At 46.8% G+C, this 24,586-nt stretch overlaps 10 protein-coding genes and 1 non-coding gene across 11 annotated transcripts; 7 read left to right on the top strand and 4 right to left on the bottom strand.

The window, feature by feature from the left end:
* Positions 1-418: 418 nt before the first annotated feature.
* On the top strand, positions 419-2,737 carry C8R40DRAFT_1169509 (uncharacterized protein; the record flags this gene model as incomplete). The annotated part of the gene is made up of 3 exons (XM_046231385.1): positions 419-565; positions 622-735; positions 788-2,737. 3 exons carry the CDS (start codon positions 419-421, stop codon positions 2,735-2,737), a joined length of 2,211 nt encoding a protein of 736 aa, XP_046087482.1.
* Positions 2,738-3,060: 323 nt separating this feature from the next.
* C8R40DRAFT_1169508 (uncharacterized protein) lies at positions 3,061-7,074 on the bottom strand (the record flags this gene model as incomplete). The annotated part of the gene is made up of 5 exons (XM_046231384.1): positions 3,061-5,298; positions 5,358-5,975; positions 6,032-6,643; positions 6,701-6,866; positions 6,929-7,074. The coding sequence occupies 5 exons, from the start codon at positions 7,072-7,074 to the stop codon at positions 3,061-3,063; spliced, it is 3,780 nt and encodes a 1,259-aa protein (XP_046087481.1).
* A 110-nt stretch (positions 7,075-7,184) lies between these two features.
* C8R40DRAFT_1169507 (uncharacterized protein) lies at positions 7,185-7,875 on the top strand (the record flags this gene model as incomplete). The annotated part of the gene is made up of 2 exons (XM_046231383.1): positions 7,185-7,554; positions 7,610-7,875. 2 exons carry the CDS (start codon positions 7,185-7,187, stop codon positions 7,873-7,875), a joined length of 636 nt encoding a protein of 211 aa, XP_046087480.1.
* A 270-nt stretch (positions 7,876-8,145) lies between these two features.
* On the top strand, positions 8,146-8,245 carry C8R40DRAFT_t103. Its single transcript has one exon. It is a non-coding gene; the product is annotated as a tRNA-Arg (tRNA).
* Positions 8,246-8,608: 363 nt separating this feature from the next.
* C8R40DRAFT_1042646 (uncharacterized protein) lies at positions 8,609-10,701 on the bottom strand (the record flags this gene model as incomplete). The annotated part of the gene is made up of 6 exons (XM_046224103.1): positions 8,609-8,745; positions 8,841-9,021; positions 9,089-9,112; positions 9,166-9,513; positions 9,571-9,753; positions 9,802-10,701. The coding sequence occupies 6 exons, from the start codon at positions 10,699-10,701 to the stop codon at positions 8,609-8,611; spliced, it is 1,773 nt and encodes a 590-aa protein (XP_046087479.1).
* C8R40DRAFT_1042394 (uncharacterized protein) lies at positions 10,690-11,241 on the bottom strand (the record flags this gene model as incomplete). Its single annotated transcript, XM_046224078.1, has 1 exon — positions 10,690-11,241. A coding segment is annotated over one exon (552 nt), but the record flags the coding sequence as incomplete, so codon positions are not given.
* Positions 11,242-11,253: 12 nt separating this feature from the next.
* C8R40DRAFT_1099569 (Up-regulated during septation-domain-containing protein) lies at positions 11,254-14,731 on the top strand. Its single transcript, XM_046227871.1, has 3 exons — positions 11,254-12,063; positions 12,129-13,388; positions 13,471-14,731. Exons 1-3 carry the CDS (start codon positions 11,581-11,583, stop codon positions 14,557-14,559), a joined length of 2,832 nt encoding a protein of 943 aa, XP_046087477.1. The 5' UTR covers positions 11,254-11,580; the 3' UTR covers positions 14,560-14,731.
* A 753-nt stretch (positions 14,732-15,484) lies between these two features.
* On the top strand, positions 15,485-16,712 carry C8R40DRAFT_1042941 (hepatocellular carcinoma-associated antigen 59-domain-containing protein; the record flags this gene model as incomplete). The annotated part of the gene is made up of 7 exons (XM_046224126.1): positions 15,485-15,609; positions 15,673-15,837; positions 15,892-15,981; positions 16,038-16,247; positions 16,316-16,431; positions 16,491-16,624; positions 16,677-16,712. The coding sequence occupies 7 exons, from the start codon at positions 15,485-15,487 to the stop codon at positions 16,710-16,712; spliced, it is 876 nt and encodes a 291-aa protein (XP_046087476.1).
* Positions 16,713-17,194: 482 nt separating this feature from the next.
* On the bottom strand, positions 17,195-19,733 carry C8R40DRAFT_1042368 (tripeptidyl peptidase A; the record flags this gene model as incomplete). The annotated part of the gene is made up of 13 exons (XM_046224076.1): positions 17,195-17,274; positions 17,324-17,345; positions 17,404-17,655; positions 17,757-17,855; position 17,912; positions 17,967-18,041; positions 18,105-18,116; positions 18,175-18,307; positions 18,360-18,407; positions 18,474-18,549; positions 18,600-18,772; positions 18,824-19,253; positions 19,314-19,733. The coding sequence occupies 13 exons, from the start codon at positions 19,731-19,733 to the stop codon at positions 17,195-17,197; spliced, it is 1,821 nt and encodes a 606-aa protein (XP_046087475.1).
* Positions 19,734-19,924: 191 nt separating this feature from the next.
* On the top strand, positions 19,925-22,274 carry C8R40DRAFT_1099540 (PALP-domain-containing protein). The gene is made up of 16 exons (XM_046227870.1): positions 19,925-20,187; positions 20,241-20,311; positions 20,363-20,408; positions 20,462-20,573; positions 20,623-20,636; positions 20,695-20,801; positions 20,854-20,859; positions 20,911-21,075; positions 21,128-21,221; positions 21,279-21,382; positions 21,457-21,539; positions 21,592-21,654; positions 21,714-21,866; positions 21,920-21,950; positions 22,007-22,011; positions 22,070-22,274. The coding sequence occupies exons 1-16, from the start codon at positions 19,947-19,949 to the stop codon at positions 22,134-22,136; spliced, it is 1,362 nt and encodes a 453-aa protein (XP_046087474.1). The 5' UTR covers positions 19,925-19,946; the 3' UTR covers positions 22,137-22,274.
* A 45-nt stretch (positions 22,275-22,319) lies between these two features.
* On the top strand, positions 22,320-24,522 carry C8R40DRAFT_1042599 (uncharacterized protein; the record flags this gene model as incomplete). Its single annotated transcript, XM_046224095.1, has 7 exons — positions 22,320-22,527; positions 22,593-22,753; positions 22,811-23,272; positions 23,323-23,404; positions 23,460-23,867; positions 23,926-24,444; positions 24,494-24,522. The coding sequence occupies 7 exons, from the start codon at positions 22,320-22,322 to the stop codon at positions 24,520-24,522; spliced, it is 1,869 nt and encodes a 622-aa protein (XP_046087473.1).
* Between the last annotated feature and the right edge of the window lie 64 nt (positions 24,523-24,586).

Here is a 24,586-nt window from a genome sequence, read left to right as displayed (position 1 = left end):
ATTTTGATGCCGGTAACCCTTTGGTATTGGTTTCGAGTTCCTGAGCAGTATAGTTGTTGACGGGGAACGGGGAACTTTGGAGTTGAGGAGGAGGGAGAGGGTGGCAGGAAGTAAACTGAAGTAAACAATTACAAATTGCTGTCGCGCAGACTTTTACGGATTTGCCCGCGGATGTTGCCGGGCCGGCTAACCGACAAACCTCCTGTAACTAGAATTTCGGAGCGAGGAGGCACTACGTTCGAGCTTTCCTTAGGATTGGAGCCTTCATCTGAGCCGGACAAAGGAGGTCCACATGCGAATGCGTACTCGAATGCAAAATTAAAACCTCAAGGGATGGTTTTGATCTATTTGTATCGGAGGACGATGCCAAGCAATGAGGTATCGTGTCGGCAACATTTTCTTCAATCAATCTATCTTTATGTCTTTCACCTTCAACTGGCCTCGTTTCTCGGACCAGTTTCATTACGATGCGATTCAAATGCTCAACAATGCGCTCAACAAAGGAAACAAACCGCCGGTCATAGCAGATAAGATCGAGGTGGTAGAACTGGAAATGGGTACTAAAGTATGTCATACGGGGAAGTATATAATATCTATTTTACACTGAAAGACTCTGCTCAGCCTCCAGACCTGGAAGTCCGTGAGATAGGCGAACTTACTGTGGATCAGTTTCGTGGAATTTTTCGCCTTTCGTATGACGGGGATGCACATATCGTGCTCAAAACAAAAGTGCAGGTGCGGAACCAATTGCTCGATTGTTCATACCCTACTCCTTACACTTGAGCAGGCGAATCCCTTGAACCATAAACAGCCTGATATCCACATAATGGCTGGTACAAAAGGCATGCTTGCTGCCAGGCAGCCACTCGTAGTTCCTATGCTTCTCCGCCTGTCACATTTCAAGTTACGGTCTATCATAGTTCTCGTAGTATCGAAGCAGAAAGGAATCACCCTTGTGTTCAAAACCGATCCTTTACAAAATGTCGATATTAACAGCACATTTGATTCAATAGCAGTCATACAAAAATTTATCCAACGCGAGATCGAAGGACAGCTGAGGCAGATGTTCAGAGAAGATCTTCCTGGCATCATTCACCGACTTAGCCAGCAATGGATCAAAGCCAAAGTTGAAGCTCCTTATATATCTAAACGACCATCCGCACCTCCCGCACCCCCTGCGCCTTCGCCGATACTTAATTCTTCACCGATTCCTGCTCCACTTTCTTTTGACAATGTTGCAGGCTTGTCCTCTCATCATACTATGCCTTATACTCGTGTTCCGCATTCGACAAGGGCTAGCAGCGTACATCGTTCGCGGTCGACATATTCGGGTGTAACCGGAACTACGCGTCGTCCCGTTACTCGAAAAAATACCACACCACCTTCCCCACCTGACGACATGCAGAGCACGTTTCCAGATCTTGAAAATTACGATCCAACTTACGGGTTGCGACCTGAAGGTCTTCCAACCAAAAGTGTCTTCAAGGGATTCCAAAATCTCTTCACCCCCAATCGAGGCCTTGCAGATCTCACTGAAGACCCCAGCGAACCTGATACTGATAGCGAACCTCCTTATGACCATGAACACGAAGATTCTACTACGTATGACATGGTCGACTGGGATGGTGTACCAGGGCTTGCTAGTCCAGGCAGTCAGTCAGATTTCACATACACTCCGGAAGATCATGGCATGGAGTACGAAACGATTCCTGCCGTTGGTGGTGGTAGTGTCATTCGCCCACGGGTGGTGCATTCGCAATCCATGATTCAGGATGCTGCTCCTCAGAGTCCATCACCTGCGTCAAGACGTATGGGTCGGCGTCCAACGGATTCTGCTTTTTCTCCATTACGTGCCGGGATGGTCTTGAGTCCGTCGAGCGCGCGTCTGCCTGGTTACAACCCATATTTTTCTGATTCAGCCACAGGCCTTGCCTCTGCCAGTTCTTCCAAGAGTGTCAACTCAGCATTCTCCCTCCGCAGCGCTCCTCCCTTCCTACCTCGACCCCATTTTGGTAGATCAATCACACCGGATAGTCTCGAAACACCCCCATCATATTCTACTGAAGATAATACACAATCATTACTTACACCGCCCGAAAAAGACTCAGTCCCGATTTCATTTACCGCTTCTCCTTCTCCTTCTCGACGACCTTCTGTTTCTTCCAATCCAAACAATTTCTTTCCCAGTTCCCCGACAAACCACAACACTTTATATGACATGGAAGACGAAACGCCAAAGATCGTTCTCCGTCCATCCCCTTTGAATAATACACTACACCAACTGTCCACTCTTAGCCATTCTAACCACACGCTATCCCCATACACCCGTTCACTTGAACATTTTACAGTACGCAGCGTTCCACCACGCTATGCTGGAGGTAATTTTGGTCCTTCCTCAAGCATAGATCGCCAGCCGGTCAAAGCAAAACGAAAAAGAACCTATCATCTGGGTGGTCAGAAGGCCAATTCATCGATGTCCTTACCTTTACCATCACAAGTGCCATCTGGTCCTTCCGACGACCGGAATCTGTATCCTCCTGCTATGGAACCGAACGGTGTACCCGAATCGGACATCGACGTATCGGACATGGACCGTTATTTTCCCGTGAATGACGTCGATCAGAAAAATCAAAATTCGCTCCCCCCGTCGTCTGGAGTTGGTCTCGATCCTTTCAGCCCTCCAAACATTCATCCCCATCATTTTCGGTTACGGTCTTCATACGTCCATCCAGAATAAACCTATCATTCTTTCTGTTTCTTGCGGTCAAATACATATTTGTGGGACAATCTGGTTTCTTTTTTTTTCGCGCTGATATTTCTTACCTATCTCAATTGTTAAATTTTTTTTGTATTACTATCATTTGGCATTTTATCCCCTTTTAGATCATTTGTCACTGCGCATGGAATAGCGGATGAAATGCATCCAATACGGACGAAGGGTTGACTTGGAAGTCCTGTTCGAACCGGCCAGCCAAAAATGGATTTCATGGTGGTCGTTAGTAGTTTAATCAGGTCGAATGACCATTAATACCTACATCCACTGTAAATCAAGAAGCATCGTTAAAAAAAGTATATTGTAATTGTCGGAGACGTGCCATGCATGCTAGGAAGCCTACTGGTGTTCTGTCTTGCTACTGCTGCTTGACGCAGTTCACGGAAGTCATTATTGAGGTAGGTTTTGGTTAGGCCTGTTGCTGCGGGCGAACGTAGCAGCGCTGCCGGTGGAGATATAACTAGGCCCAGAACATCTGGAATATTGTTCCTAGTTGGCGTAGATGGCGCGATTGGTAGAAAAGAAGATAATGGCGAAAGGATATCTTGAAGCTCTTGCATAGAAAGCTGTAGGGTATCTGGTATATTCATGTTTTCTGGAAGAATTTTTACATCCTCGTCGACTGTGAGGATAGTGCGCAATTTGTTAAGTGTGTCAAGTTGTTCTTCTGGAAGTGATGCTTCCAGGCTATCGTAGAGTGACACCAGGTTATCAGACTTGATGCCGCAGAAAACAGTCAACCCTTCTTCGGAAGGTTGAGCACTGAGCCACGTCATAAGCGAGAGGATAGCACTGCTAATCTCAGTGGATAGATTAGAATTGGACAGGGGCGTCTTGAAAGTTGCCAAAGTCTGTCCGATATCCAGACGAAGCATGTCCAAGTCCATGCTTTCCAAGGGAAGAGTAGTCAACACGGCAACAGCTTTAGGTAACAAAGAGTTGAATTCCACTGCTGACTTATCCCCTAGTCGAGCTGTCCTCAGAAACAGGACTACCAAGGTAAATCTGAACTTGTTGTCCTCAAATCCTCTGTCGCAGTGGACCAGGAGCGTTTTAACGACTGTATCAAGGTGAGAAGACACCACTCGAGCAATTGCTAGATTTGCCAAAGACGTCGTTAGACTGCTGAATGCCTCCTGGACAGTCCCTAATGCTCCAAGACACCAATCGAGCATATCAGAGCCTGTTTGCAGCATATTCCCTAAAAGCCGCACATGCAATCCAATCTGGTAAAGTAAGACAACTGTTTGGATATCTGTGTCTCTCTGGGTTTCGAGTTCAATGGAAGCCAAAAGAGTCTTTGTGCACCGCTCAAAGAACTTCATCTCTGCTGTGAATAAAAACTCTGCTGTCCCTACCAAGCTCTGACTATCTAGCCTCACGAGGCGTCGGAGCAAGTGAATCTTGTTCTCTACATCGAGTTGACGGAAGAACTCTTGGATCTCGTCCAGCACATTTGGGAGTACCTGCAACACCCATTCCTGTTTCTTTTCTTCATATTCAATATCAAGCTCAAGACTTCCTCCTATAGCCGCGGTGAAATTTGGGTCCGGCAGGACATAATCAACAAGGGCAAATATCTGTAAAAGATGATAGGCTGGGTCTTTACCGGAACTCCCGACTCCATGCTTGAGTAGCATGCTCATAACAATTTCGGCTCCGCTTTTGCCTCCCTCGGGTTCAACAATGATGCCTCCTGGCCCAGAGTTTGACGCCCTACGCACGAATTCTAGACAGGCTTGACGAGCGGATTGGGCGGAAACGCAGGCGGGGGTACCTTGTGCGTATATGGTGTCTGCAGCATCCGTACATACGAAGACATCCACGACGCTAAGGACGATAGAGCGCAAAGTGTAGGCGGATAGCGAGAAGGATAGTGGTGCTGGAGTTGTCGAAGGGTAAGATTCGGGAACAAGGACTAGATAAAGGACAAGGGCAAGAAGGTCCTCTGCTAGTCGGAAGAGCTGAGATAGAACCTGCGGAAGGGAGATTGCTGTAGAAGTCTGTGGCTGAATTTGGTGTGGGATAGGGAATGGGGAGGTGATACGGAAATTCCCATTCAAATCTCTTGATGTTTCTGCTAAGAGCTCTGCTAGCCGGGGGATCAACGCTGTTGAGTGTTCATCCCAAATCATTTGCAGGACATTCCAATCCCCTTTCTGAAGATCCTCCATCAGTTCCTTCTCAACCAGGGCGATACTCACGAGAAGGGTCCTTAAACGTCGGGAAGATAATGGATGAGTATTGGGAAAAACGAGCTCTTCGATAGCAGCTGGTAAACCATCTTCGACCACTAATGCGATCTTCCGCATGGAAAGTCGGTCGTTCTCGGATATGTGGGATAAGGGTTGTTTGAGTGAGAGTATGGTCTGAACGAGATCATCATTCAGAGCGGCATCAGGTTCGTCGAGGAGGTCAGAAAGGATTTGTTCGCCAAAGATACCTGATTTACGGGGTGTGTCGTTGCTGGTTATCCATTTTAGACGAAGCGTAAATTGGCGGAGGAGAAGAAGATAATTCACGATCTTTGAGTGGATATGAATTGTGATGAGATAGGTGTTCAAGCGAAGAAAGAACAACTTACCTCCCGATATCCATCCGTGCTCTGCCAAAGTCTCAACACGCCCAACGTTCTTTCCCGACAAACGTCATTGCCCAAACTATCTGACCACGCCCATACTGCCAACACACCGGAAACTCCAATGAAGGCCCGCACAAAGGCAATGAACTCGTCGTGAGATATCGCTGCCCCGACGCTCATCGAGCCAATTATTCCATTCCTCACAAAAAGCTTCGGATAAACTCCACTGGAATTCGGAACGATCGGGTTTTCCGCAAGTTTCGTGACTAAATCGATATGTCCCGTCATACTAGCCAACCAAATCCCTAAGCTCTGCTCCCCCGTGCCAATGTCTCGTAGGAATGCAGTGGCAGCTGCGAAATCGGCTTGCGTGTTTGATAACGCGTCTTCGAAGACCTCCCAAGCTTGGATACGCTTAGCCAGGCGCTCGGCTGCCTGTTTAGATGTTCTAGTTTGGGTGACGTTGATGGCAGAGTTTTGAAAGTCGGCGAGGACGTCCAGAAAATAGTCGGTATGCAGGTAACGCGCGATATCGGCATTTGCAGAAGCATCAAGAAGGTGGAGAAGGGTGTCTTCATCGAGAGACTGAGCATCGACAACGGTGCTGATATCGATTGCTTGCTGTAATTATCGATATAAGCAGCATTAACACTCGGGGAACGGGCCTATATACTCACACAGAGAGCCAGTGCCAGCGAAGGACGTTGGGACGCGGAAAGCTTGAATAGTTTAGCGATGTGAAAGGCTTGATTATTGGTTCTTGGACCAATATTATCTGCTACGACCTGAGCAAACTTCGTTAACGTGTCTTCCGCCACAGCATCCGAAACTGCTTTGGACATAGCATCCAGTGTCGCCTCCAGGTCAAAGTTCATTTGGTCTTCACCACTGTTCACAGTCTCGGCATCGTCATCTTCCATCTTCGACGCGGTTTGAAAGATATCTCTGTCGAAATCCACGAAAAGGAACGGAAAATTTGAATCGTCCCAATCGTCGTTGTCTGGTTTGAGGCAGAACATTAGCTTGGAAAGGAGTGAGAGCGGAGGTGGGTCGTCTAGGAGGGAAAGAAGGTTCCTCGCGAGGAACATTGGGTCAGAGGAATTTGCTGGGTCAATTGCCGAGGATAGCGTTCGTGTTCGTGTCTCCGCTGAAGAGATCGGTTTTGGCACTGAGCTGATTATTTCCTCCACAGAAAGAGGTGGAATAATAGTTTCTGATACAACTTCTCCATAGATTGCTAGTGAAAGAGCCTCAAATTGACCTTTGACTATCATTAACCGTGTAGCATACTGTAAATCCATCTCATTATCAGTGAGAATTCACTGAACAATCAAAAGTTTTCGTACCTCGGTACCTAGATCCACAGTAAATTCAACCTGGCCACCAGCATAAGCAATCGTAGTGGGCACTAGTGCGTTCGCCGCGCGCTGCTTGTCCTTCGACTCTGACGAAGGTTGTACTGGTTGCGCATTGAAGTAAACATCCAGCAGGAAGGAGTCCGGTTCGGTTTCACTGCAGATTACATTCTTAGCGTATACATAAGCATTTCAGTGAAACAATGATAGAAGACAGACCTAACGATATCCGGACACTGTTCAAAAGGCTTTGCGCCTTTCGGAAATACACGAATGCATTTCACTCGAACTAGCTTGGTGAATCGGATTGCAGCGAGGCTAGACGGTCCTTCCGGGATCAATGAACACCAGTGCAAGAGTTTCATCAGAGCAAGCGGAAGACAATAGATTTCCCCAGGATCGGTCTTTGCATGCAGCCAAAATGGGAGGCAGACGGGGACACCTAATCGGGTTGTGGCTGTGACCTCCTGGGATAATGCATAATGCTTCGCTCACAAAATGCCAATCTCTTATACGCTCCGCCAAGTCTGGCAGCGATTGGACTCAGAATGAGTTTAGAGCGTATAATATCACTGTTCAATTGCAAGACGCAGCCACCTTCTTCTGTGTCGACCCTTTGCCACAACCTGCAGTCGCTCAGGAAGTCCTCACAACACTTGATGTAGACGACATGATTCTAAACGACAATTATAAATTCTTACACTGCATGGTTTTAGCGATGAATCCTGTTCCAACCGAAGAGTCTGCCGTGGACGATCTTGCTGTTCACCTGCTGAAGCTGTTGGGATACCTGCAAGCGATTGCCGCCTTTCAGATGAACAATTTCAGACGGGAGCGGCTCCTTGGTCAGGCTCCCATCGCAAGTAAGGTCATTCCGGGTATCACCTAAGACCTTAGTAGGGTCGTCACCCACTTTCTACAAGATTCCTGTCACCACAGAACTTGCCGAAGCTGTTGCACTCGGCGAGTACCTGCGAGTACCCAACGCCCACCTTCCGACGGTGCCTCGCCCGGCTCGCCGATGGAGTGAAGGTATGAAACCGCTAGCCAACAGGGTTCACATCCTTCAATGCTACGAGGCGTTGAAGCCATTTGTCAACTGGTATGTTTTATATGGCTCCTGTGTTTTGATTAATCTCATGGCTGTATTAGAGTTTAGGCTGTAACTGGGCTGTAAGGACCGGTGAACAGCTGGCAGTGCTTTCACCTTCCCTATTGCAGGTCAGTCAGATCAGCGCGCATGGAGAGAGCATATGCATTGTTAGGTATATGGTCTTTTAAGTGATATCGTATTTATTTTCTATGTGAATACTCTAACTTTTACAGGAAGTGCAATTGAGACCAAGAGAGAAGTGACACTGCCTGAAGGTGCAATAAATGCTCTGTCGAAAAAAAGACACATGATTCATCTATATTACTGATATGTCAGTTTATATGCCCCCGTTGTCTAATGGTTATGACGTCAGACTTCTATATTACATAATCCTTGTTACGTAATGAATCTGGAGGTTATGGGTTCGAGTCCCATCGGGGGTTGTGTTTCATTTCTTTTTCTTACCTTACCAAATGGGTGTCAACAAGGACTTTCCAAATTTTCTAGGGCGGTGCGTTACTCTTTCTAGTGCAAATGCTATGGATTGTATTTTAAAGTGAATGAAAATGAAAATACAGTATGTCGTATAGTAGATAAGATGATCGCACCAATGGGGGAACGAAAATGGAGGAAACCGTGATCATGAATGCTTATTGAGAGAATAATATATCGATGCTATGTTTCCGACCTGTATGTAGGTATGCCCTAACTCAAGCTAAAAGGAATAATGAACAAGATCCTCGTGAATGGGAGACTATCATTGTCAAGATGTTTGCCGATATGGTTGTCCTATTGAAAACGTGCCGTTAACGTCGAGACATCAGCCTGTATGTCGTATAACCTCCAATGACAGCAAAAGCAGCGAGGCATGCGATAATCGACACAAACCATGCATAACCGGGAGCATCCTCGCCAGGTACGTGCACATTCATACCCCATAAACCTAAAACCGAGAAATAAAAAACAACATTAATTTGAACGCCGCTCTACACTCAAGACATGCTGACAAGGGATCGGGGAGAGAGCGAAGATGCTTACCGGTGACCAGATTCATAGGGATGAGAACCGTACCCAGCGCGGTGAGCTTGCTCAGAACATCGTTGATTTGGTTGTTGGCTTCAGTCATTTCAATGGAAATTTGAGCGAGGTAGTTCGAGTGCGACCTCGAGAGAATTTTCTCGTAGTGATTCAATGACTGAGTCATGGTAATCAAATGGTCCTTGATGCGAGCGAAAAATATCGAAAAGGTCAATTTGGGAGACGAAGCCAAAAAAGCGTGGGCTTACTTGGATATCTGATAGATACAGACCCTGGAATACAGACTATTCAGCTTAGTTAATGCATGTAGGTGAAACATTCGCACAATATCACTCGTCGGAGCAACCTGCCAGTTCTCATTACACCTCTTTGCCAAACCCTTCACCACGTCCGCTTTATTACCCATTAAACGTAACAACCCCATAACTTTCTTTCTGCAAGTTCCAATTCGTCTCAACATATCGCTTTGCTCAGTGCTGTCCTTCAAGATTAACACCAGCTCGTCGATAGAGTCGACCTCGTATTCGATGCTCTGAATAAGAGGTCCAAAAGCATCGGTGATGTCATCGATAAGAGCATAAGAAATCCAGTCAGAGGTGACGGATATATAATCTTTGAGTTGTTTGATCCGTCTTCGAACTGAAGACGGATGAGGTGTTGGGCGGAAGTGGAACTGTGAGCGGAGTGTCAATCAAGTTAGCAGACGATATTATCGAACGCAATTGCTTACGGACAAAGTTCCCTCTCTGAAAACGATGATGTACATATTCAAAGGTTCCAAGTATGTGGGACTGTATGAATCCTGATCGAAGCTTCGAAAACACACAAGATAGTAATTTCTAAAAAGCTCTATCTTCTCGCGGGTTTCCTCCATTTGAATGTCTTCAGTAGTGAGCGGGTGGATGCCAAACGCCTGACAAAGCGTGAAGGATATTGATCATTCATCACAGACCGAGCTCACCTTGCTCAACATCGTCATCTCCTCATCGGTTGGGCTGAGTACATCCAACCACCATGTGCAAGATTCTGGATCTGCACCTTCGTAGCTTGAGAAACCTAAACCACCGCCGAAGCCCGGTCGACTTCTATAAGTAGGCTTCACGTTTCCGGGAAAATATCCTTTTGGCCCTGCACTCGTTGGCCTCTTGTCCTTGTCTTTCGCGTTAGGATCATTCCGATCTCGATTGATACCTGCAAAAAGATCTTCGAACGTCTGTCCTTCTGCAGGAATCTCAGAGAGACTTCGAGCGTGTATAGTGGAGGGGAGGGCATTGGAATAAAATGAAAAACGGTAGGGTCGATCATGTCCTGCGTTGAGACCAGGTACTGAAGGATATTGTGTGGCGGGAATGGTAGCTGGACGAAATAAAGAAGGGAAACCATTGTCGAATGAAGGCAAGTCATTCGCGATGGGAACGCCGATGGCACTGGCGTTACCGCCAGGCCCAAGAGAAAATGGAATTCGATTTGGACCCGAGGAACCGCCATGTGTATTTTCAAACAGGGCAAGTTTGCCCCCAATCCCTTTTCGATGAGAGCGCGGATGCGGGTTACTTTGACTAAGCTTACGCTGTCGGATTGGGGTAGAGGACGAAGCAGCAGCTGAGTCGGAAAGCGCGGAGTCGATAGTTTCGCCGCTTGTAATTGGAACATCAGTAGAAGCAGGCCCGGCAACATCTGCAAAGGATGGTAACAGAGGTGCTTGCCTGGGGAAGAACACATCATCTGTGTTTTGTCGATTTCTAGGAGGAGGGAGGTTGAATTTCGTTGTGTTGTTTGAGGGAGATGTAATTCCCAATTTGAGCCTTTCAGAAGCAGCAAAAACTTCCATAGGAGCAAAGTTGAAAGCAGACTGGGACATGTTTGCTTGGTAGGTCGGAAGAACTCCGTACGCAGATGTAGATGGATCGTCTCGGTCGGCAGATGGATGCACAGCGCCATTTAATGAAACGAGTAAACTGGGATCATGGGATTGAGGCAAAAGATCTCGAAGGTCAACGGGTGAGGGTTGCCGTTTGGTAATGATAGATTCCAAGTCGTCTATCTCCTCCATGGAAGGCCCTTGAGCGATATCTATGTCACGCTGCTCTCGAGGGGAAAGACCCGCCTGAGCAACGACGTCTTGACTCTCTGCTTGTATTTCCTGATGTGTAGTTGTTGGGGAAGTAGTGATAGTATCTCTGCGAGCCTTGGAAAGCTGCATTGCCATATCCATATCCAAGGTTTGCTGGCGTTCTCTGACCTGAGGATCATTGGGATCGAATGACCTTGCTAATGTCGGTGAAAGTCTAGGACGATTTTCGGAATCATCGACACTGATGCTGGAGCTGCCTTTTCGACGAACTGGTGAGCCTCCTCGGGTCGAAACCGGCGAGCTGGACAGGACTCCACCGCTCGACATAATGGTTTTGGCCAAGAGTGGAAAGATAAGATAAGATTTAGAGCATCAACATACAGTGAGCGCCAAATTTGGATGCACTCTCTCGCTCTAAGCCTCTAATCACTCGAGCAAGCGGGTATGCTCATAGTTTGTAGCACTGTAATTAGGACAACAATTCTATACTACGGTTTAGAAACATTTTCTTGAGTTACGGAACTTCCGGATCGGCTCGCTTGCGAAATTGTCCGCTAGTCTCGTAAAACAGCTTGTTGAACGACTTGTTCATCAGCGACCACGTCTATCTGCATACAGACAAGTACGTTGTCAGGCCTCCTATAGGCCTCCGGCCACTACAAATCAATGAATGGTGTACGCAGATTCCTTGGTGGTGGATTCAACGACACACAAAGCCCGGGGCCTCCAGCTTCACTTGAATTGGGCAGTCCACCATCGAGCGCCCTCCCTTTAGCTTCAGCATCTACTGCTTCAGCCTACTCAAATTATTCAGATTCTCCGAGCCCATCAATACAGCCGAAGAGCCCTACAACGATTACAGCCGCATTATTCTTGAAGAAAAAGGACAAATCGCGACCTTCACTTGGTGGTTCTCAGGCTTCATTAGATGAAATTCGAGCTAGTACCAGCACTAGGGCGAGATCTAACACCACTAGCTCTTCGTCTTCATCAGTAAATGGACTGGCAAGAAAGTCTCTTTCGAGCACAAGGCCAATACAGCGCAACACGCGGGATGACTTATTGCTTAGTTTGCTTGCAAGCGAAGCAGTCGTGGAGAGCAGGGATTTTGCAATTCTCAGTTCAGAAGAGATAGATGAATTGAAGAAGGTCAGTTTCCATCGTATTATATATTCGGATTCATTTGGATCTTCATCCGTCCTGGATGCTTACAGGAGGAAATTCGTCTTTCATCACGACTAAGTTCACTGGAGAAAAAGCTGGAGACAGAGCGCAAAATCCGGGATGCTTCAACGACACTATCTACGCTCTCCGTTCCAAGAAACTCTGTTTCAAAGTCCACGCCTAGCAACGAACAATTAGAGACAGCCACCAAACGCTTTGATGAAACACAGAAAGAAGTCTGGCGAGTCTCCCAAGCCAAATCCGATGTGAGTCGTCGGTTGGTTGAACATAGAGCGGGGGTTTTGAGCGAAAGTGTACGAAGGAATGAAGAAGACAAACGTGGCGATACGTCTAATGGATATGGCACGCCTACCAATCCCTTGTCTCCTGCTTCCTCCGCTTTCTCCTTCTTCGCTGGACACCCATCTTCTGCTGTGCCCAACTCGTCATCGTTGCTTCCACAAGCTGCTCAACAACAGATTACCCAATTAGAGGAACAGTTGCGTGCAGCAACAGCTTCATTGTCAGAAGCGTCCAAGAAACAGGCTGAAACTACCAGGGAGTTAAATTTGTTAAGGTTGGAGAAAGATCAGGTCGAGACCATACTTGGAATGGAGGTACAGGCTGCACAGGACAAAACAATATCCTTGGAGAACGAAGTCCTTCCTAAACTCGAGACGGAGCTGGAGAATTTCAAACGTGAAAAAGATTATTGGGATGAGGAACGCGATGCATATCAGGCAGAGAAGATGCGGTGGGAGAATGAGAGAGCGATGCTTCAGCAAATGCAGCAAGCAAAAGGCGGCGCAGATGCAATGTTGGCGGAGGTTAGGCAGAATTTGCTAGATATGCAGCAGCAGCTTGACGCGAAGGAGGGTGAACTCCGACAACTCCAAACACAACTTTCTCAATCACAGTCACAACTCTCACAAACCCAATTGCAGTTATCACAACTCGAACAATCGCATGCCGAAGTTACAGAGGACTTGGACTCTGGCCGAGCGTTCGTTCAAACCTTAGTCCAGACTCATGCAATAGTTCTGTTTTCCCGCGATCCCTCACTGAAAGGACTGTTGTCGGCTATTGGCACTCATCTTGAAGGTTTATCAAATAAACTGTTATCCACTGAACAAACAAGTGCTCAGAGAGACGCTGAGCTCAGACAAAGGGAGTCCGAATGGGAGGCGCAGAAGAGACGATTAGAGGAAGATGTGAGAATGGGCCTAGATAAACGGGAAGAGTTGAGTCGGGAGTTGGACATTGTAAGGAGGGAACGAGAAAATATGAGCAGGGAGATGATAGAGATGAAGGTGGGTTCATTCAAACGCGATTGTCCTTGTATATTTATTTGCACAAGCCTCCAATATTTATCTCTGACTACATCCATCTCAGGACTCTGTGACCCTCCGCTCACCAACATCTCCGTCTCGACAGCTCTTTTCTCCTGCTACATCATTCACATCTATTGCACCCTCCCCGCCGACGCTCTCCATATCGACATTACCAGGCGACAACATTGAATATGCTTCTCCCGAAGCTCTTTCCGTTCTCTCTGCTCTCAAGCCCCTATGGGCGGTTTTGCCCTCTCCAGAAGCACGAGCAGCGAAATTCGCCTCGAGTCGTGAGCGGGCATTCCGTACGGGGTCTGGGCCAAGCAGTCCCACTATGACAAACAGACCATCTAGTCCCGCCGGCAATACACCTAAATCGATATCCGATTTAGACGTGAGAAGCCTAAAGTCACTGTACGACTCGACCAAAAACCCTTCATCAATATCGTCACCTCAGTCCGAGTTCACTTTGTCGTCCTTCATTTCCCGTGTCCAATCATTATTAACAGACGACCGACTCCTCATCGAACGCTTACTTCGCTTTGCCCAAGCACACGACCTTCTGAAGAAGAACGCCGACCGAGCGCAGAAACTCGCTTCTGAGGCTAACTCGGGCCTCGAAACCTACTCTCGACAAGTACGCATCTTGGAAGGTCGGAACGCTGATTTAGTCAGACGGTGTGGAGAGCTGCAGGGAGAGCTGACAGAGCTGCAGGGCCTTCAAGAAGTAGTAGATCGGATATCTGCGGCTAAAAGCGATATCGAGATTCAAGCGGCCGAGCAAGCAGAGACATGTAGGCAACTAACGGAAGCCAATAACATGTTGAGTGCAAGGGCGCTGGCACTGGCAGAGGAGGCAGCACAGGCTCCGGAAATGGTGCGGCGGCAGATGCAGAAAGAGTTGGATGATGTCAAAGCCGCAGCGGCGCGTGCAACGACATTGTCGGGGGTGGCGACGTCATTTGGAGAACATGAAGCATTACAGGCGGAGCTGGTTAAGGTAAAGAAAGAGCTGAAAGAAGCGTTAGAAGAGATGGAAGCCATGCAGACGTCGAGTCAAGCGCAGAATGTGATGTTGATGGACGAGCTTATGGTCACGCAGTCGGAGAATGCGGATTTGAAGAACCAGTTGAGGGGGTTGAAGAAGTAGGTCGGGCATAAACGTATTTCCACTCAGACGGTGATTGTTTCTATTATGAACATTGTCCTTATGTGCTTTAGTCCTCTTCCTGTACTATATTAGGGCTGCTCAATTCTTGCCTCACCTCACCTCACCTCACGAGCTGTCACGAAATTCCGCTTTTGGATGTCCGATTGATCGGTACCATATGTGTAATCTACAGTAGTTGCAGCAAGACCCAGGCAAGACCTAGCAAGACTTTATATTCATTATGCCTCAGATTACTTGTGCAGAGGTGCAGAATGAGTTGTTCGACATCGCGCAAGCCTTTACTGTTGTCTCTCACCTCATGGAGGATTCCGATAACTCCAATGATGATTCCTTTCAACTTGATGATGGCTTTGATGATGAAGAAGCACAAAATTTCGATGGTGAATTTACTGATAGTGTTGTTGTAAGGTAGGTGTACTAGCTACATACCATCAATGAACGAAGATGAACCGGACAGTCTTGTCGAACGAAAACGAGAGGATGAAAACGAGAAAACAAGGCGACGGTAAATCAGCCCGGATCAATCAGACATCCAAAAGCGGAATTCCGTGACAGCTCGTGAGGTGAGGCGGTGAGGTGAGGCAAGAATTGAGCAGCCCTATTCTTGGGATGATTATCTCCTGGATGCCTTTCCTTTTCCTTTCCAATGAGCAACTATACTTTCTGTTCAACTTCAAGTTTGCATTGTCACCTTCATGTCTGCATCTGAGTCGTAAATTCATAAGGATAATTTGAATATTACAAATAAGATTTTCAAGAGCAAGTGTACAACCACTGGTCGATATATCTTTGACCAAACTTTCCAGCTGGAGTCAAGGTGGATGAATATCCGGGGATAGGTTAGACGTGGGCGCCTATCAAGGGTACAGGTTCGTTCCGATTTATCTGTTTCCAATCTTCCTCAATGTTCAAGAAGCGAAGTCGCCCACAAAATCATGTTCGAGAATTCACGAAAGAACTTGCAACAACTGTAGATCTCACCGAACAAGAGGAGCAGGAAGAAGAGGAACAGGAAGAAGAGAAGCTTCCGTCAGTTTTGTTTCACGCGCATATGTAGTGAGAGTTTATCCTGACCCTCCCCCCTTGTCATAGGTTGGCAGACCTCCTCGAACTGCGAAAGCTGAAGAAGCTACGACAAGGAATTGATGCTGTCAAGTTGAGCAAAGGAGTTACGAAGAAAAAACGCAAGCGGACCAAGGAAGAAGAAGAGGAAGAACAAGGTGGTTTGAGGAAAGGTGCTGCTGTTGATGAAGACGAGTGAGTGTGTCTCACCGCTTTGGACTGCTCTTCACAAGAGATTTACGTATATAGAGAGGAAGACAAAGATGCCAAGGCAAGAAGAGTTGTTCGAGCTAATAATTTCACTCAACAAACCAATGCACTCGATGTCGACAAGCATATGTACGTCTCTAAGCAAATGCCTTCTTACCAACTGCTCATGCTTCAGTACTAACCAGGATGGCCTACATAGAGGAAAACCTCAAGATTCGCTCGAGGCCCCGAGAGGAAGGCGACAAGAGCAAACCGCTTGACCCTCAAGAAGCCTTGTATCAAGTTCCTGACAGATGGAAGGTTGAACAAAAGAAGGTCGCTAATTCAGAAGAAGGAAATGTTTCGAACAGCTTGACTATGCTCACTGCTATACCCGAAGTCGATCTGGGAATGGAGTACGTCCCAGATACGTTGTCATAAATTCGCTCTTTGCTTACACTGTTCTTGTTCTATATTCATCTAGTGCTCGTCTCAAAAATATTGAGGACACTGAGAAAGCCAAACGCGTCGTAGCTGAAGAGCGCAGTGAAAGGAAGCAGCCTCATAATAATGATGAAGCACATCTGGTCGCTTCGCGTTGTGAGTCAAAACAGTCATCTCATCATTCCGCTCTGTACAATGTTAACTGGTCTACATAGTCTATCGACCCAACTTGAAAATGAAATCCGATGCGGATCTCATACGGGATGCTAAACTGGAAGCAATGCATCTACCTACTTCAGAAGATCAACCTCGACGGCAGGATAAACCCCAAATGGCTACAGACGAGATGGTGAGTAGGGCCTCTTCTTCGAAATTCCAAATGCCAAGTCAGGAATTTCCAGGTAATGGAGCGATTCAAGAAACGTATGCGCAAATGACTGCATGGATGGTTGGATATATATCTGTCTCCCGTCTTTTGCTATTTCCACGTTCACCGAACCATTCCTCTCACCATCATGATACCCATCCTGAAGGTTTGATTGTGCCTATGACTAACAGTCTAGTAGCTGTATCAATTCTTATACCTAGGAAAATAATGGACAGTGCTGGGAGGCTCATTGGGCATAAGTCAAGGCCAAATGAAGCCCATTTAGGAAAAGCCAGTATATCGAACTTTCGTTTAAATGGTTCTCTACGTCGTCTGAATGGGATGAACAGCACAATTCGGACACCCAAGAGGTTTTAAGGGAATACATTCAGAATTTCCTGAAAGTGTCTTTGCTACTTCCCTGACTAAATTTCTTTGGATGAATTAATGCCTATCTGAATGCATGAGAGGATGAAGCCGAAAAACCAGATACGACATAATGTCAAAGCATATACTGTATAGCGAAATCTTCTGCATAACTGTGGGTGACGTTCATCCCGATCTTTTCCACATCTGGGATTCCAACACTATTTTCTCCAGTTTCTCAAAATTTGGAGTTCCCAAACCTGACACTGGTTTAAAATTAGTCCCAACCAAAATGAATTTAAGCCAAAGACGCACCTGGATCCCATCCTTCGGTAGCCTGAGTAGTATTAGATAGATTGGATGCAAAGAAAATGATTTAAAAAAAACAAACGGACATTGAACCCATTTGTCCCACATCCAGGATTGTTACCCACAGTAACATCGTTCAACGCTTCCGCGCCTCTTTTGTACAGCAAAGGGTTAAGGAAACCGAGAGGCGGTAAGCCAGCATGGAGTCGGGCATCGTTCAACAGAGCGACAATACCAGCAAAGGTCGGAGATGACGCGGAAGTCCCGGAAATAAGGTAGGGTTTACTACCGATGAATACACGGAAATTTACCCCTTGGGCGGATACATCAGGATAAGCCTGCTAGCGAATCAGAGGTAGTTGGACCGAGCGAGAGTAAACCTACCCGTCCGAACCTAGAGCATGGTTGAATGAGTAGTCACAACAAAGATTAATCCAACAGAAGAAGAATACCGATTGAACAAATCACTGTAGGTGTGTTCACCGAGCGTCTCCAAAAATTCATTCACTGCTCGATCTTGGTACCAGGGGCGATCGAACTACGAAAAAAAGTTCAGGAGGAAGTAGGACCAAGGGTAGAGACTGATGTGATTACGCTAAAGAAACATCTTTGGTCAGGATCCTTCGGAGAAAAAAGCAAGGGCACGAACTAAAAGCTGAAACCGCCGCCGGAGAAGAAGGCGGCTTCCTCAGGAATGCCTCGTGTACCGCCTACGGAAGTTACACTGTCGAATCACAAAACACCTCAAGAAAGAATGTTCGAGATGACATGACAAAGGCTTACTTACTATGGGCAGGAGCTAATGGGGAAAGGTAAGTGCGCGTATTTTTTGGCAGGACAAGAGAATGGAAAGCGACCTTGGAAAGACAGGAAGGAAACGGGTCTCGTTCTTTCCGTCATTTGTTAAGCAAGTCTGGAATGCAGGATCTGAAATTCCGTCACCAACGCCGCCATCGCCGCTGGAGAACGTCAACGTAACACCGCGTGCGCCTGACGAGATGCATAAGATTTGAGTCGGCCGCACCCGGGAAATTAAACAAACCAAGTGCCATGAATCGCTCGCAAGTACGACGTGCATAATCTTCGGGCACTACAGAAGAACAATCAGTTGCTTAATGCAGCAAGGAACGAGGAACGAGGAATTTGATAGGCTTACCAGTCTGCTCATGGTCGCCGTAACTCGTTGATATCGTCAGTGGAGGGTTGTCTTGAGAGAAGATGTAGTCGAGCCACTAAGAACAGCATGAGCATTAACACCGTCAAAGCCAACAAGTAAACCCACCTTCGCGTAAGGCTCGTTAGTATTTGATTCTGTGCCTTGGTCTGGATCAAATGGTGGTTCTCCGCCAGTGGAATAAAAAACGCCTGGGGTTGGATAGCTTAGCCCAAGAGCAAATTGAACATCTAAGTTAGCCTCGTCCCCGGCTTCTTGTGCGGATTGGTTGTTGAAGCCACCTGGATGATGGTCAGTTAAGTCGGCGACTGTTCAAGAAGGTTACCACGTACCATTAATTAGAATAACATCAAGTGAAGCGTTGGCGGCGCCTGGGTTCTGGTCTGCGAAGAAGAGCTTCAGGTCTTCTTGGTTAGCGTATTGCTCGAGATACCCGGTAAGTCCAATGGAATTTCTCGAATGAGCTCTGGTCTGGTATCCAACGGTGTTGTATAGGCTTTGAAGGCAATTAAGAGTCACCGTATAGTTGCAGTCATTTTGACTGTCAGAGCTAGGTGTAATGAGTGTCAATTCTTTGGCATGGCTTGAGCCCAGAGCGATGTTGTTCTTAGTCATGTACAAGGTAGTTTTCATGTTTGAAAGACGAGCGAACATTGTAGTGGGCTGGATGAGATCGATGTGGTTGAAGAGATGTTCTGGAAGATTGTAGCTGGTAGTGCGAATGGTGAAATCTCCGTCGTCGTGTTGCCAGACATAGTAATTCTGGTTAGGTATGAGCGATAAGAAGGAATTGCCAGTCTTCAAGTGAAGGGGTAGACGTACAGTGTCGAGCATTTTTTCAGCGAGGCTGATTGGAAGGGTGACGACGATCCAATCTTGTGCGGGTGTGCAAGATATATTCGTGTCTTCGATGCCATGCACATGTAACCACTCAGTTACCAGTTGAATACTCTGTTCTTGTGGGGAAATCAGAGTTTCTACCTCAGATTTGGACAGATGCTGCCCATATCTTTCGTGGTCTGGATCGCTGATCTCTTGTATATGGTTTTCCAAGACGTGCATAAATGGTTGTACAAGGCCGATTCGCAGTTCGATGCGACTTCCAGGAAGGGGAGCGCTGTATTTTCTCCATTGTTGGGGAGGCACCACAGACTGCTTGAGCCGACCAGAGGTCAGACGCTGAGGGTTTACAGCGAGCGAAAGACCCGTAGAAAATGTGAGCCAAATCCAGAATAACTTCATAGCGAGAAGAGCGGAGAAGGGAAAGGCGCATATTTTTGTCTCCCCCGCAGTTTATACTTGCGATTCGTGGACTAGGGGCTTCTATTAACATTTTCGTTCGAGACGAAAGCGAAAAGAACAAGTCCGAATCGAGTAATTCCAATTTTAGGGCGCGGTAGCCTAACAAGCGTAGACAAGCGCCCTGGTGTTGACAGGTTGCTCTTGACCTTCACCATGTCATGGTGGCCAACCATAGGAAATATACTGTCTTCCTCATACAAACCTTCCTCTCAATCTAGTTTTCGCCATCTACTGTACGGTATCATTCTCGGCTTCTCCTTGTCGTGGACTTCGACCTCCTTGGCTCTTTTCTTTCGAGCGCGTAGGGAGCGACTGGCCACTCATGATCACTTCGAACCGAGACCGATTGAACTTAGGAGTGATGAAGTTCTAAGTGGCGTAACTGGACTTATAGGTAATGGTTGCCTACGTCCGTTATCTGGCTCCGATACCTAAGTAATGTTTCAGGGAATACACCACTCATTCGGATAAACTCTCTCAGTGATGCTCTCGGCGTTGAGATTTTAGGAAAAGCCGAAGTGTGTTATTGAACGTCCAAGTAGCAGCAATGCTGATCAGCTATTCACAAGTTCCTTAACCCCGGGGGCAGCGTCAAGGATCGTGTCGCTTTACGTAGTGTGTGCTTACACTCGCAAACCACTTTCAAAACCATTAACCAATATATGCAGTGATTGATGATGCCGAGACTGTTGGCCTTCTACACCCACATACTGGATCAAGAATCTTCGAAGGAACAGTTGGCTCTACTGGAATATCTATCGCCACTATTGCACGCGCTAGGTTGTTCCCTCGTTTCAAACATGCAGCTCATTCTAAATTATTTCGTTAGAGGATATGATGTCAGTACGTTACATTTTGTAACAGTACTGTCTAATTTGCGCTACTCACTTGCAAACACAAGCTATCATCATGCCGGACGATGTCGCTGAGGAGAAAGTCAAAGCCCTCCATGCTCTTGGAGCGGACGTAGAAAGAGTTAGACCCACCAGCATCGTTGACAAAAAGCAGGTGAGCTCATTCTTCCTCTTGATTTGCCGCCATCTACATTTTTTCTTCTCAGTATGTTGTAAGTTATGAAATGTGTCATGCCAGTTAAGAACTCAAGAACCCGTATCAGAACGTTGCTAGACAGCGTGCAATTGACTTCGGGAAGCACTCTTCATTCGACAAACCACATGTTCTTCAAGCACCACCCTCGATGATTGTCTCAACTACAGGTGACGAAGAGAAGCCCGAAGACCTTATGGACAAACCTCGAGGATTCTTTGCAGATCAGTTCGAAGTGCATACAAGTTTTTGTTCGCCTTACGGTCATTGTGTTGATAGGAGCATAGAATCGAAGTAATCACGATGCGCACTATGATGGAACAGGTCCAGAAATATGGAGGCAAACTAGCGGGTCCGTAAATGCGTTCGTGAGTGGTGCTGGTGAGTGCATTTATTCTTCCAACCAAGAAGGAACAACTGTTGAACTGAAGTCCATAGGAACGGGCGGTACTGTTGCTGGGACTGGAAGGTTCCTGAAATCCATGAATGAAGACATTATCGTTGTAATATCAGACCCAGAAGGAAGTGGGTTATACAATAAGGTTTTCCCGAAAGCACAATCTTGCGTCAAGATAGAGCACTGATAGAGAATTCTCTATTTTCCATTGCGTTTCAGATTAAACACGGCGTAATGTTTGATTACAAGGAGAGCGAAGGCACAAAACGAAGGCACCAAGTCGACACTGTGGTGGAGGGCATGTACGTAGAATTTCAATACCAGTATTTCCAACTTTCTGAACGCCTCCCAAAGTGGCATCAATCGTCTGACTGATAACATTTCATTAGCTCTCCCAATCATAGACGATGCGTTCAGGTTCGCTCATCTAGCAGCATTGTTTTCTTCTTATGTGCTAACCTTTTGACGTCCATTAGGATCACCGACGCCGAAGCCGTCGCGATGTCGCGATATCTCGTTCAGCACGACGGGCTCTTCCTAGGATCTAGCAGCGCCTGTAACCTCTTCGCATGTATAAAGCTTGCCCGTAAGATGGGATGGCAAAAAGGGCAAACCATCGTCACGATATTGTTCGTATAATTCTTGTACATATATCTGTGTTTAAACACCGCGTTCTGTATAGGTGTGACTCTGGCAATCGTCATTATTCCAAGGTAAGAACTTTCGCTTGTGTGTACTGTACTACTTGACTAACTGAAATAATATCTAGTTTTGGTGCCCGAATCTTCTTCTGTTCAAATAGGTTTTTTCTGACTTGGATCAATGGATATAGGAACGACGAGTACCTGAAGAAAGCTGGAATTCCTGTCAATCCCGGACTTGTCACCGAGCTCCTGTAGTCGTCTTCAAGACTATACGTAGAATAGATACAAATGCTGACATCCTTGGCCCGAGCTTGCTCTTGCGCCACGTTGCAGATTTTGAGCGCCTACAAGCGCCTATAGACGTCCACATGAATAATATTGTTTGTCCTGGTCCACGCTGCTGCCTCAGTTTATTTTTACTCTTTCGTCCTCCTTGCCATGGTCGAAGTTGGGCCACCCGTACAAAATGGTGGTGAAAACGGCGTTCCCAAAAGCGGAACATTCTCATTGCATAACATTTTGAGTGCAGACCACGACTCGGAAGCAATAGAGAATCATCCTGCACTAAATGGCGAAACCTCTAGGGGGTGGGACGAAGAGACGATAAATAGACCTGCAACCGAAGGATGTTGCATAGAATGCGAAGGTTAGCCTGTAGATTGAGCTGACCTTTGTGTGTCATGTATTCTCATGAGGCCTGGTGTCGTTTAGATCAGCCGGCACAACTCTTCTGTGAAAATTGTGCAGATGCTTATTGCGACGTTTGTTATTCTGCACAACATCGGAAAGGTTCTAGAAAGACACACAAAACCCAAGTATTGGAAAGTTCCGTGAAGCCTAAAGAGCAGGTCGCAGCCAAAGGGGAAGATCACGTACGCCTCGTTGTTTCGACCTATCATCGAATTATCATGAATGTCAGTCATATGTAGCAAATGGACACCGTTGAGGACGACGATGGTGATGAAGACTGGGAGCCAATTGCCTCGGCCCAACCATCGGGCGCTCAGCCAGCTATGGGTTCCACCGTTGGAGAGTGGTTCGTCGATCGAAGTAGATTCATCCCCTTGCGATTAACCCTAGGAGAGCGCAAATTCCTTCGCCTTCTTGAAGCTGCTCTTTCTGTCTCCGAATATACCGACAAGATCGATACTCTCAGTTTCGGTCAATCCAAGGCAAAACGTATAGTGGCCCAGATCAAAGAACTATGCGCCATTATGTCTGGGCTGTTGCTCTCGGCGGACTATAAAGCGGGACAGGAACTATTTCAGGATAGGGACTTTCAGGCAAACGAGGACTTTTACCAAACTGTGTTTGAACTTGGGCGGAGGCATAAGATCATGAACCCAGACAAGATGCGGACTACCTATGGGAAACTGATTTACATTCTTCAGGTATGGCATCTAAAATCTCCCTTATCTTTTTTGGCTCTGATTTGTTCTAGGACAGCCAAGCACCCGAGGTCAAGGATCTACTAGGGTTCAGCTGTGTTAAACCTATAAATACAGTATACTCGGTTCTAAAAGGTGCGTCTTAATACCTCTCAGACACGAATATACTACTGATGTAATGTAATTTCAGAAAGCGACGCGTTAGACATGTTGCGTGATGACCTCATCAACCCTGCAACACAAGAGATTTACTCTGAAGGTCGTTCAAGGCGGGAAATACAGCGAGATATCAAAACCAAAGAACGAGCGATTGAAACGTTGTCTTCTCGCTATCAACGCCGTGGTCTCTCTCAGGAGACCCTTCGTCAGTGTTTATACAGTATCGGCGACAACCATGCTTTCCTTCGGGTCAATCGGGACCCTTGCGAACGCATGATCAAGTATTTGCAGGATTACTTCCATCCTACGCAAGCAAAAGATCCCAAATATAGTCTTGCGATTCGCAGCGGTAAAGGGGGAGCCCGTCTATCCCATGATCACGGCAAACAGTACGCGTATGTTATCCAGAGTTTGACACTCTGGAGGGAGATCCTACATGGTAGGTGACCCATCCCAAACACTTGCATCCGTTTAAATGACAATCTCTTTGTAAACAGACATGTTCCATCTATGGTCTCTTGCCGAAGAAGATTTGCTCTCCGACTCCATTTCGTACCGCCTTCGAGACACTGGTCAGGGTCTTAACCGCGTTCAACCCTCACCTAAAACCTCCCGACTCATGCACACCATCCTCCACAAAGCCCAAAAAAGCGTTGGCTCATGGGTAGGCTCAAGTGTCATTCACATGGGTGACCACAACGTGCCCAACGCCCTCCTCTTCATTGACAAATACACCCAAATCTACCGCATCCTTCTACCCATTTGCAACACTCTCAATCAAATTCCTAACTTGATGGACAAACCCGCTTTGCGGTCGTATATTGAAGATGATTTTGGCTCGGCGGAAAATCTAACGAAAGAGATCTTGAGTGATTTCTTTAGACATGGGTTTGATGGCTCGGGGGCGGACAACTTTTATGATGCGGGAAGTTGTATCGATGGGAGGTTGACGAGTGCTTGGAACTGGTGTTCAACGTTAGAGAAGAAAAGGTTTTTCCCTATATTTTTACTGACTGGTGAGTAATTCTTTACCGTGATTTGAAGCATTCTCTGATGCGATCTCAGGCTTCACTGGGTTCGACGGAGACTGGTGAAAATTCGGTTGTTGTATCGTCACTTTATTCCGGACTGTTATTGCGCTCGCGGCGCGTGTGCAAC

The sequence above is a fragment of the Lentinula edodes genome, assembly GCF_021015755.1.
Source record: "Lentinula edodes strain Le(Bin) 0899 ss11 chromosome Unknown C8R40scaffold_13, whole genome shotgun sequence".
Taxonomy (NCBI): Eukaryota; Fungi; Basidiomycota; class Agaricomycetes; order Agaricales; family Omphalotaceae; genus Lentinula; species Lentinula edodes.
This window is presented reverse-complemented; position numbering and strand designations above follow the sequence as displayed.

Coding starts and splice junctions, on each gene's coding strand:
- C8R40DRAFT_1099569 (XM_046227871.1), top strand. CDS start 11,581: ATGAATGGTGTACGCAGATTCCTTGGTGGTGGATTCAACGACACACAA. Junction 12,064..12,128: donor AGATAGATGAATTGAAGAAG/GTCAGTTTCCAT, acceptor GGATGCTTACAG/GAGGAAATTCGTCTTTCATC. Junction 13,389..13,470: donor GGGAGATGATAGAGATGAAG/GTGGGTTCATTC, acceptor CATCCATCTCAG/GACTCTGTGACCCTCCGCTC.
- C8R40DRAFT_1099540 (XM_046227870.1), top strand. CDS start 19,947: ATGTCATGGTGGCCAACCATAGGAAATATACTGTCTTCCTCATACAAA. Junction 20,312..20,362: donor AGATTTTAGGAAAAGCCGAA/GTGTGTTATTGA, acceptor GCTATTCACAAG/TTCCTTAACCCCGGGGGCAG. Junction 20,409..20,461: donor GGATCGTGTCGCTTTACGTA/GTGTGTGCTTAC, acceptor CAATATATGCAG/TGATTGATGATGCCGAGACT.